The 12,769-nt window shown below is 41.5% G+C and overlaps 1 protein-coding gene across 2 annotated transcripts in view; it reads right to left on the bottom strand.

Moving 5' to 3' along the window:
• The window catches only part of MAP3K7 (mitogen-activated protein kinase kinase kinase 7), an 82,819-nt gene that overhangs the window by 40,963 nt on the left and 29,087 nt on the right, over positions 1–12,769 (bottom strand). For both annotated transcript variants that reach the window (XM_075554762.1, XM_075554763.1), the window contains exons 6-8: positions 7,685–7,809; positions 3,736–3,864; positions 28–158 (exon numbers count right to left, since the gene is read on the bottom strand). In XM_075554762.1, coding sequence (XP_075410877.1) covers positions 28–158; positions 3,736–3,864; positions 7,685–7,809 — 385 coding nt within the window. The remainder of the gene's footprint in view (positions 1–27; positions 159–3,735; positions 3,865–7,684; positions 7,810–12,769) is intronic.

The raw sequence follows: 12,769 nt of genomic DNA, 5'->3' as shown, positions 1-12,769 counted from the left end.
ACCCAGAGCCCCTCAAAAGGGTTATACCCGCATCAAGTGAGTCATTATTTTCACAATTTCCTCCATGGAAGGGCGTTGAGAAGGGTCTTTAGACCAACAACGAGTCATCAGGCTCTCAATGGGTTTAGGTAAATTTTTGATCAGTGGTGGTCTAGTACCTACAATGGAAAATTAGAGAAGAATGTTTTTACTCAAGGAACGGTACACATTTTCTATGAAAGTATAAAACAGAATTTATTTTATAGATCTTATCCTTTAAGATCTACATTTTAGAGTAATAAAAATTTGGTGTAATTTAAAAATCTTTGGGCTATTATAATTATCTATGTATAGTTTCATACAGAGGAAAATAAACGTTTTTAAAAGTTAGTTTCTAGAAAGTGTAAGATTGAAACTTAGACTATTTCCTGTGTTCTTTTAACGTCCAGAAAGAACTCAGAATGTCTTATTGTGAAAAACAAAATGAATGCTTGGGGAAACCTTACCTGAAATATGCTTTCAGATTCATTGTAAAAATTTCAAATTGTATTTGAATAATTCATCTTTACGTGGGTAAGTCAAAAAGTATTGCTGCAAAATCACAGAAACCTTTATTAAGCAAAAACATCAAAATGTGAAGTTACTGTTAACTTATCCGCCATCTAAGTCTGTACAAGTCTGAAGAACGTGTTTCCATCTCTCTTAACCCTTCCCCGAAGAACTGTGTTCGTCAATGTGAATCATATTCCACACACAACTTTGGCATCCTTGAGTGGCTCCATCCTGTGCCTACGAGCTATTCTTGGGAGTCTGGGAACAAAGGAAGCCGAAAGGGGTGAGTATCAGCACTGTGGGGCGGGTGGGGTCAGGCTCCCAACAAACTTCTCTTAAGGCGGCCTTTGTTGCCCTCAAATACGCAGGTGCATTGCTGTGATGAAAACACATTTCTGAGTGCGACTTCCTTGTCTTTTTCCCAACGCACTTCTCAATTTTCTTTAAATGTCTTCCTAATCAGCCCCTGTGATCACCCTGTGTCTTTCAAGAAAATCTTTGTGGCATTCCAGAAAAGCAGTTACCATCGCCTTCTAAGCTGAACTCTCTCTACCTTGAATTTAACCAGCTCCTCAGATCCCTCCAGAAGCCACTCTTTTCACTGGACCTTATTCTCTACATCAAACTGCTAGTTTCAAAGCTTGTCCCCAGTTACAATCTGTTCCATAAAATCATCTTCATTAACTTCAACCTCGCTTGAAAGGATAATGGAACGATCAGCAATTCACATTCACTGGTTCTCACACAACACAACTGAAAGCTTGCCGAGGTCAAGATGTTTGCTTAGTGCTGAAACTGCTGAACCCTGTGAAATCCCAACTTAAGTAGCCATTACATCCGTGGTAATCTTATGGCATTCTTGCACCAGTTTCTGGAGTTTGGTCAGTTTTCTTCATTTGTTGAGGCTGACTGTCTTCCTTCTCGGCTTATCTGTGAAGTCCTCATGATATTCCATAAAATACTCGATCCATCTAGAAACAAATGCTTTATGTGGGCAGCGCCCCCATCAACTGGCTGCATAACTTCAATGATGTGGGAAGATGTCCACTTGAATTTTGATTAAAATGTGATACTAAACCTCACTTCAAAACCATTTTTTTCTCCATAGCACCTTATTTTTTTTAAGGCCCTAAAGAGACTAACATAAGGGTATTACTGAGAAAACTTGAGTGTAGCCATTCTCGGGTTTCAGAGACAGGTCTACACGCAGTCTGCTTGGAATAAAGGCACGTGTGTACGGTCTGGAACCCTAGGAGCAATACTTTCTGACTTACCTGCACATATCTAACAGGTGTTCAACTCTGACCTCCAAATGACCCTTTGTGGGAGACACATCTTTTGGCTCTATGAGTCAATCATTTCATAAACTGAAAATAATATTTTATTCCACATTTACCAACACTGCTATATTATGGATAAAGTTCTATCTATAGTCTCAAATAAATTTCATGAGATTTTTGTCATTGACTCACATAAATTAGTTCTTTTATCCTTTATGTCACCAATATTGAATCACTGACTGACAACTAACAGACGGGAAAAAGAAAGCCATCTGCCCAGGGCAGTACTCTAGCATCCCGTCGAGTGACAGTAAAGGTAGTACAAAACATTGGTAAAAATCCTAACAGTCTTCGGTAAATGCTGCTTCCAGAGTCTATAGCTGACCAGAAGATCAGCCGAGGCACATCATTTTACCACAAATATTGTATTAAAAATGTGCTGAAAAACTCAGTTTATACACATGTATATGGTAAGTAGTTAAGTAAACATTTGTTTTTCTCATTTGTGGAACAGTATTTAAAAATACCATTAATCAGAATGATTATAATCAAATGACAGAAATTAAGTAACAGAAAAGGTAAGGAAGGTTAAGTTAACTTAAGCAGAAAGCTTATTTTTCTTTTTTTTTAACGTTTATTTTTCCAAAGCAAATGTGAAATAACTCGAGTAAGTAGGAGGAAGGAACACTCCAAGAGCCTATGTAGTTAGGTTCGTCATCACTAAGTCTAAAACAGATCAGTAAGGATGCAAGTTCATGGCATTCATACATCAATTTCACTTAAAACACACCCACTCCCCTCTCTTATCAAAATGTTTAGGTTCAAATCGACATTATTTGAAAATGGGGACTCATCATTATGAAAATAGATGACTCTATCATTACACAGCTGCCAAATCACATCATGCATAACTGCCAAATCACTAAGAATCACAGCCCAGACATAGAACCTTAACCATCACAACCAGTGTTAGTTTTGTCTACCACTTTGGCAGCTGTGACTACCAGATGTTGTTAATGTACAACATCGTCTGATAGTAAATAGTCAGCCACTGTCCTAGGTGGAAAATATCAGATAAGATATTCCATAAATGTCGGTGTATAAGCATTAGAGTCAGAAAGATATAAAAACTGAATCACGGCTCTAAAAGGTACCAACTTTATAACCTTAGGAAAGTCACTGAGCCGTTCCACATTTCAGCTTCCAAGATTGTAAAATTAGGCAAGCATAAGGATGAGTGAGAAGATGATAAAAAAAACAACAACAGGATACCCAAAGAATATTGTTTGATGGCTTTATGAGTGGTGTGTGAAAATTTGTATTATTATTCTTGGTTTTCTCTCCTGGGGAGAGCCTTGCTTCCTTAAATCTCAAGATCGAAATGCCGTAATATACAAATTATCTTCCACAATGTGCAAGATAATACTTTCATGTTTTCCACACAATCTTGTCTGCGGCTTCCCCACTCCTCGGGCAGGACCAGCCTACCCCTACTCAGTTGGCACTGGCTTACACACTGCTGAGCGCAGCAGAGGCCAGGCTCATACTTATTACCCTTGCCTGTTTCAGAAAACCAAACTGACTGCCACTGAGTCAATCCCACAGCAGAACTGCCCCTGTAGGTTCCGAAACTATAAATCTTTACAGGAGTAGAAAGTTTCATCTTTCCTTTGCAGATCAGTTAGTGATTTCGAACTGCTGACCTTGTGGTTAGGAATCCAATACATAACCCCCTAAATGATCAAGGCTCCCCGGGTGGAGGAAAGGAAAAGACAGGTCAACTGGAAATATTCTGGTTACCCAAAAACTGTCCATTTGAACATAGGAATGAATGACTTTCCTTGGTGGGAGGGAGCAAGAGCAATTTTTCAATTAGGAAAAAAAAATCATACAATAAAGAATGTGTTTTTTTTTCCCCACTAACCATTGTGAACAGCCCACATGATACGGAAAGCAGGGCCACCAATTTCATCAAAGGGTTTCCGACGTGTTATTACTTCCCAGAGGATAATGCCCCAGCTGAAGACGTCACATTTTTCACTGTAATTGCTACCTAGGAAAAACAACAACAACAACAAAAAGAAACAAAAGGAAGTATAATTTTAAGACTTTCCCCCTCAAATACCTCATAGAAACAACTTTTCATAAATTCTCAAAATAGGCATTTTTGAGGTAGAAAAAGCTTCTCTGAGAAGAGTGGAGAAATTACTCTTTCTTAAGTACATTTCATGTGCATTTTCTAACATTAAATAGTGATAATGCACCCCCTCCCCAAAATATCACTTTAGGAAGTCACTTATCTTCTAGTTTCTCATCAACTACACAGGCCTTCTATTATTTTAGACTGATCCTTCCTCTGGGGCAGAGCATAAAACACTTGTACTTTTTTTGGTCTTTTAAATCTAAAACTTTCTTCTTTCATTTTTCCTGATGCAGCCATTGCATTATTCTAATTAATCACTGAAGAGGAAATTTCTAATTTAGAGTTAAGATTTCCCTCCCCTAATAGCTGGTGAGATAATATTCATAATTAAAAAATGAGTTGTAACAATGAAAAACATAGATGAATTTATATAAGCAAACTAAAGCAGCAAAATTTTTAGGAGCTCAAAGTTGATGGGTGCATTACAAGAAACAACAAAAACCCATTACATGAATGAACGGACTTTTTTTTTTAAAATAGTGATAAGCACACATGCAGTGCACGGTAAAGTAGTAGCACAATGAGGTTAAAGAATATCATTTGGTCTATACGTGTCATCAAGCATCCTGGTGACATGTGATTGTAGGTTGGTAGTTTGAAGCCACCAGCTTCAGTGTGAGAAAAAACATGGCTGTCTGCTTCCATAAACATTCACAGACTTGGAAACACAGTGGCAAGTGCGCCTCTGTCCTTCTTGGGTGCTGACAGGTAGACTCAAGAGCAGTGGGGGTGGGTTGTGTTGATGGGTACCACCCAGAGAAACCTTTCAAAAATGAATAACTTGACCACTGTCTTACCCTTTCATATCTCACTTAAGTTCTGAAACTGTGGCCCAAAAATTTCATACTAGATTTCTGAATAAAAATAAATTATACATGAAAACATCTAAATAATGAACACACTAAAATGTACTCTGTATTATCATATGAAGGTAGGAGGTATTACTTAGTTTTGAATAAATTAACACTAGTTTGTCCAACCTTTTAGTAGGATTTTAAGGAAATCGTGTCCAATCAAATAGTTAGCTCCATAATACAATTTCTTTTTCTGGGGTAGCTGAGAAAAAAATATTCTTTAAATTCATCAAAAATAAATTAGCTATACTATAACCTGAATCTAATTACTAAAGACAAATGAGCCATACTAGCCTAGCACATAAATTAAAATCTTTTCAGTTCAATGTCTTTCATTTAAAATATAATTTGACATTTTTATACAGAAACCTAGTATCAAATGTACAGACTCTTCCATAAGCACTTGGGAAATATACAGAAGAGTCGAAGACAGTAAACTTTTAAGACCTTGTCACTTGATCTCCTTTCTGATACATTTGATCTTTTAAAAAAATATTTTCCGTGCCTGTGTGTTTTTATCTGTGGCATTTATCTGTTATGTGTTGTATTTTGACATTGTGGGTAACCTTCTTGACTCTATTAGGTGTTTGTCTGTTTTTTAGTATATGAAACCCAGGATAGGTGAGTTTACAGAGACAACAACTGGAATAAGGTCAATAAGGATTCTTTGGGGATATGTCGGGGAGGGTGGTGGTGTGATAAGGGGGAGCTGACATTAAAAGGAAGAATATATATATAAAATCATTTTATCAGGGGCTCGTATAACTCATCACAATCCATACAACCAGCCATTGTGTCAAGCACATTTGTACGTATGTTGCCATCATCACTCTCAAAGCATTTCCTTTCTACTTGAGCCGCTGGGATCAGCTCATTTTTTTGTTGCCTCCCTTGCCTCATGAACCCTTGATAATTTATAAATTATTATTTTTTTCATGTCTTACAGTGACCGATGTCTCACTTCACCCACTTTTCTGTTGCCTGTCCCCCCTCGGAGGGGGTTATATGTAGATCATTGTGATTGGTTCCTCCTTTGTCCCCCTATCTTCTGCTTACCTTCCTGGTATCACTACTCTCATTATTGGTCCTAAGGGGTTTATCTTTCCTGGATTCCCTGTTTCTGGCTCTTATCTGTACTCATACACATGCTCTAGTCTAGCCGGATTTGTAAGATGGAATTGGGATCTAGCTAGTTGGCGGGGGCATTAAAGAACTAGAGGAAAAGTTAGACGTTTCATCGGTGCTAATACTGCACCCTGATTGGGTCATCTCTTCTTTGAGACCCTTCTGTAAGGGGACGTACGATTGCCTACAGATGGGTTTTGGGTCTCCACTCTACGCACCCCCTTGTTCAAATTGATATGATTTTTTGTTCGGGGTCTTTGATGCCTGATACCTGATCATCCCACTGACACCTCAAGATCACCACAGCTGTGTGCTGGAAGAAGCTATTTGGAAGCTGATTGTGGTAGCAGTTGTACCACACTGCTTGCTCTATACAACTGAACCACGGGATGGGGAGAAGTCTGGATAAGCTCCTAATGAAAGGCTTGGAAAGACAAAGATGCGCGTGAAAGTACTGCAACACTCGGGGTCCTTATTCATCTATAAGCTGCAGTGAAAGAGAAGTTGTCTTCCAAGGAGAAATAAAAAGACGAGACTCAAGTTTTAAATAGACAGATCAAGGTGCAAGTAAAAATGCACCAAAATAGGCTTTAACATCACCACAATATCATTTAATTAAAATCTAGGCCGGCACAACAAAAAGGTAAACATAAGCTTGCCTAATATTTTTAGTTCTGAGTATCACATTTCTAAGGAAATGTCTGTACTCTCTCCTCAGGTATGCTAATTTAAACTTCAGTACTGTTCATTTTCTATTTCTAGGAAATGATACAAAAGTACAAACATGAACTTTTATGGAAGGCACATGACAGCTTAAATCTTGCCTTAAGCTTTTCCTTAGGGTAGTGCAAATGGGTGAATGCTCAATAATTGGCCAACATGTTGGTAACTTGAACCCAACCAGCGGTGCCTCTGAATAAAGGCCTGGCGATTTGTTCTCCAAAGGTCACAGTCTTAAAAACCCTACAGCGCAGCTTTACTGCACAAGTCAAAATCAATTTGAGGGCAACTAACAGCAAAAACAAACATATTTTAGAACTTTTTTAAAAAAGCACCTTATTGGGGTTCTAATATATAACAAGCTATACATTCGTTATCTCAATTGGATATGGAGCACTATTGGCATCAAAAATGTCTAAACATTATCTTTCTTCTTGAGCCCTTTGACATCAGCTCCTCTTTTTAGCCCCTCCCTCCCTGACTCTGCCACCCCCGCGGACCCTTATTATGTACTGTTATTATTATTTCTGCCTATCGTACATCGACCATTCTATCCCTTCACCTACTAGGCTGGTATTCTTCCCCTGAGAGGGATTATTCTACCATCATTGCTATCCATGCCCCTTCCCTACATCCTCCTGGAATTGTTGCTCCCAGTACTGTTCCTGAGGGGGTTTGTCTTTTCTGAATTCTGTACAGTGAAATCTCTCGCCTGTGCCACTGTCTGTACACCAGTCTAGCGGGAACTCCGAAATTAAATTGAGATCATAATAGTGTAGGGAGGAAGGATTAAAGAACTGGGGTGTTGTGTATTTCGTCAGTGCTAAACTGCCCCCGGATGCATTTTCTCTTCTGTGTAGCTACTCTATGTTCCAGAATTTTTTGACTCCTCCTTGAATTATGGACTACAGAGAGAGAGAAAACCACAGGTATGCGGTAATTATCAATCACATCATGCTCGTGTCATTTACCTTCAAAAACTTCGGGTGCCATCCAGGCAGCACTCCCCTTATTATTGGTCATGTGTGTCTGAATGTCACAGGCAGTACCAAAATCGCAGATTTTTAGAACTGTCCCCCCTGCGACCAGCAACAAGCTGTTAAAAAAAAAAGAACATGGACAACAGGTTACAAAATATTTAATTCTCTAATAACAAATTGAAACATTTCTGGAAATAAAAAGGATTAAGTAAAACATTACCAGTTTAACTTCTATGAAGTAGAAGTCACTATAAGAACCATTCAATGGACAACAGCCTGAAGTAATTGATCTTACCCTAGCTCTTGTAGAAGCACCACTAGATTCTCACTTTGATGTTTCCATCTCTACCACCATCATGTCTCCTGACGGCACCGCTCTGACCTTGTGGTCAGCAGCCTAAAGAATAACCCATGGCACGAAGGCTCCTTCTATGAAAAATTACATATTATTTTGTATATCCCAACAACCCACTGCCAAAAAGCCGACTCTAATAGGACAACGTAGAGCTGCCCGTAGGGTTCCCAGGGCTGGCTTTACAAGCAAACTGTCACATCCTTCTCATGCGGACTGGCTGGTGAATGTAAATCACTGACCTTTTGGGTAGCTGCCAAGCAACTTAACCAGTGCAACACCAAGGCTTCTTCCTGTTTCTTATAGTCAGTGTTACTTTCTAGTTTATCACATATATTTTTACTTCCCCCACGCCAACCCTTCCTTCAGGAGTCTTGGATTTGCCTTCTGTAATCATTTTCTTGGCACCCAAAGCAGATCTTTTAAAAAGGCCTTCAAAGGAGAAAAATGATGTTCAGGTTTTGCTTCAAAATGTCTTTATTTTTGAGCCCTTGTAAGTTGCCCAGATCCAGGTTTTCCTAGCAGGCTAAAGGGCAAGTTGAAACCTACAGCAGCAGGAAGGCTGACTCCAGGGGAGGATTTCAGTTTGCCGAGTCAGATAGTAGATTCTTATTCCAAGTCCACCTTTTAGCTGTCTCCTTTCCAAAGGCCCTGGTTTCAAGCGGAAGTCTCAGCTCTGTTGTCGCACCTTGAACAAAACATGGGACCTGTTTCCAGCTACACAGAAGTCATTAGAACCCGGCACTCCTTCTTGGAATCGGCTTGGTACAGAGGCTCCCAGCAGAGCCCTTGGCTTCCATGCTTGCTCCGTACTCAGAGGTCACTTCACTCCACCTTTGCTCTGATGAGTTTCTTTACCTTCTTGTAACATCACGCGTGCATGGAAAAGGGTGTCTGCTACAGCTTGCAGCACTTCTGGGCACTGTGGGATGCTTTCTCAGTTTCACTGCTCTGCCATATTGTTAAGAGTTCCGAAACAACAGATTTCATGTGCCCAGAGATCCAACAGCCACATTTCCATAAACTCTTTATGAGCATACATTCTTTATGAGCATACATTCTTTATGAGCATACATGCTAGAAGGTTATGGCTTCACCTTTGAGGTGCTTTTCAAGTTGGATTATGAAACCTTGCCAGTATCCAGATAGATTGGGATAAGTAGCCAAGTGGGTGCCTAAGAAGTCCTGGGTCTTATTTAGCTGTAAATAATTTTAATCATAGTAAACACTTCTTACTTTTATTAATATAAAAAATATATAAAAGCCATTCTTGAGTGTACAATTCAGGGGTACTAACTGTATTCAGGTTGTGCTAACATCACCACAATCTATTTCCTAAATGAACATTTTAAAACACAATGCACATTACATGGTTGTGGGGAGGAGATGAGCCAGTCAGGGTGCAGGGTAGCAACGATGAAACATACAACTTTCCTCTAGTTCTTAAATACTTCCTCTCCCCCACTATCATGATCCCAATTCTACCTTACAAATCTGGCTAGACCAGAGGATGTACACTGGTGCAGACAGCAACTGGAAACACAGGGAATCCAGGACAGATGACTCCTTTAGGACCAGTGGTGAGAGTGACAATGTCTGGAGGGTGGAGGGAATGTGGGGTAGAAAGGGGGAACTGATTACAAGAATCTACGTATAGCCTCCTCCCTGGGGGAATGGACAGCAGAGAAAAGGGCGGGGAAAGACCTCAGACAGTGTAACATGATAAAATAATAATTATGAATTATGAAGGGTTCAGGAGGTGGGGGGAGTGGGTGGGTGGGGGGTCAAATGAGCAGCCGATATTAAGGGCTCAAGTAGAAGGCAAATGTTTTGAGAATGATGATGGCAACAAATATACATACGCGCGTGACACAATGGATATATGTATGGATAGTGATAAGAATTGTAGGAGCCGACTTCTGGCAAGATGGTGACGGAGTAACACATACCAGAGGGACTCTGCAGAATTCAGCCCAGGAGAGTTGCTTAGAGGGAAATTCAACACTGCTGGAACTCAGGAGGAACATCATGAAGATAAATAGACACAGACCCACGGGGTTTTGAGGGGCTGGGTTTTTTGGCTGACTTCAGTGGAGGCCAGGTGGGGCTTGACCTTAACCCCACCACTGTCTCTGCCAGAGCCAGGACCATTTGGAGCCTGTAGGGCGGCTTGGTCTCAACACAGCCACAGTTTGCCACCACCCGCCTTGGGGTAGGGACTAGACCCTTGTGTCTCCTCTCTGTCCCCCCCTCCATCCTGGAGGGCTGTGCAGGGTCTTTTCTCAACACAGCCACAGCTTGCAGCTGCCACCTCTGAGCAGGGACGAAACCCTTGCAGCTCCACTGGCAAGATCGGGGGTCAGCTACATTGTAGCTTTGTTTCCAGCCCTTCACTATATCTCCCTCTCCCCCAGCCCCCACAGGCTCATTGGGCTTGGTTTTTTTCCTCCTCTTTGCCTTTCTTGGTCTCTCACACTCTACTGCTAAACTCCAGATCACTGCCCTTAGCCTAGGGCATTTACGCCTGTGCCACAGCCAGCTAGGTGAGGTCCACCCTGTGTAGCTAGTGAGGCTGGGAAAAGCCCTGCTATCCCCACCAGGGGATATGCTGCTCAACTTCTTACTGGGGAATTTCTGCCTGTGTGCCTGGGGTCCAATGGTAGCTCTGCCCAACCTCCGCAACACCAAAGCAGGCAACCCTTCTGGGTCACTCCCGAGAGGGAAGCCACAGGAGGATAAAATGGTAGGCTAATTCCAAAGTGAAATATGCTGTAGGCAGTTCTAAGAAGCACTCCTACAAGTCTCCCAGAGAGAGCCAGTACTCTTCGACTCCCTGGAAAATGGCACCTAGCTACTCTAAAACAATGCAATGCAAACCCAAGAATACTCTACCCAGCCAAATTATCGATCAAGATAGATGGAGAAGTAAGAGAATACGTCAGAAGAAACCCAGCCCTACAAAAGATCCTGGCAGACCCAGAATGGGCAGAAGAACAACACTCACCAAGCATAAATAAGAGACCACCACATAGAACAACCTCACCTAGAGTACAAAAAAAAAACGGACCTCAAGATAGCATTGACTTAAATATAGAAAGATTTGAAAGGCTGTTGAAGTAAGCTTAAAAAAAAAAAAGAGCAAATAGGGCATAGCGAAAAACCTACGGTATACAAATATTCCTGGGATGAGGACCAGGTAATATGGCAGGGACCAGACCAAAGATAGGGATACACATGGTAGACAACCAAAAAGAAGGTGGGGAAAGGAAAAAAATTTTTAAAGGGGGTAGCGGGGGCACAGGGCACTAACCCACCCAAGGGGAGGGTACTGTCTGTGTCTCCACAGGGAAAGAGGGGCCAGACTTCAATCCAGTGCTCCAAGATGTGAATGCAACATGCCAGCGTGGAGTAGGGAACCAGTGGAGAGGTCTGGGGGGCCGGCCCCAACCCCAATTACTAAGGGGACATCTGCCCCTTCCCGCAGAAGAATTTATTTCAAAGGACAGCATTGAATCTACAGCTCCTAAAGAGGGGCATATCTGATCGGAGCACATGGGAGCAGATGACGGGGGAGGAGGAGAGAGTGGAGAATACTGACCCACCAGGCCAGGAAGTCGATGTTCCCAATTAGAACAGCCAGTCGAAAGGGAATTGTACCTGATCGGATCCCGCCACACTGAGGCAAAAGGGGTGCAACAGAACAGCAAGGGGTTAGAGCAGCAAGGTCCTCAGGGAGTGCTCAAGGTAGACTTTGGGGCCAGGGTGTGGTGCCCAACAGACTGAACTGGAAAACACTCCTAAAGGCCAACAAACAATCCTTGAACTAACTACAAGCTTTTCTTTCTTGTTTTGTTTTGGTCATTGGTTTGTTGTGTATTGTGGCTTGGTTGTACTCTGTCTTGTTTTTGTGCATGTTATTATCTCCACAGGTCTGTCTAAATAAGATAGGCTGTATGAACAATTGGAGGAGAAAACAATGGGACCGATAGTTCCGTGGGGACATGGGAGACGGGGAGGTGGGGGTAAAGGAAGTGGTGTGAATAAACCCAGGGACAAGGGAACAACAAATGATCCAAATCAGTGGTGAGGAGGGTGTGGCATGATCAAGGGTAATGTAACTAAGAGGAATTGCTGAAACCCTGATGGTGACTGAGCATGATAGTGGGACAGGAGGGAAGTCAAAGGAAATAGAGGAAAGAGCTGGGAGGCACAGGGCATTTATAGAGGTCTAGATGAAGACATGTACATATGCAAATATATTTGTACATGAGGATGGGGAAATAGATTTATGTACATATATTTGTAAGGTTAGTATTAAGGTAGCAGAGGGACATTGGACCTCCACTCAAGTACTCCCTCAAAGCAAGAATACTTTCATCAATTAAACTGGCATTCTATGATGCTCACATTCCCGACACAATTGCTGAAGATAAAGTGGGTAAACAACTAAATGTGGTGGAGAAAGTTGATGGTGCCCGACTATCAAAAGATATAGTGTCTGGGATCTTAAAGGCTTGAAGGTAAACAAGCAGCCATCTGGCTCAGAAGTAATAAAGCCCACGTGGAAGAAGTACACCAGCCTGTGCGATCACAAGGTGTCAAGGGATCAGGTATCAGGCATCATCAGAACAAAAAAAAAACCTTACCATAGTGAATGGGCAGGGGAGTGCAGAGTGGAGACCCAAAGCCCATTTGTAGGCCACTGGACATCCCCTTACAGAAGG

The sequence above is a fragment of the Tenrec ecaudatus genome, chromosome 7 (assembly GCF_050624435.1).
Source record: "Tenrec ecaudatus isolate mTenEca1 chromosome 7, mTenEca1.hap1, whole genome shotgun sequence".
In the NCBI taxonomy this organism is placed as follows: domain Eukaryota; kingdom Metazoa; phylum Chordata; class Mammalia; order Afrosoricida; family Tenrecidae; genus Tenrec; species Tenrec ecaudatus.
The sequence above is the reverse complement of the archived record's forward strand: the minus strand, read 5'-3'. Positions and strand labels throughout refer to the sequence as shown.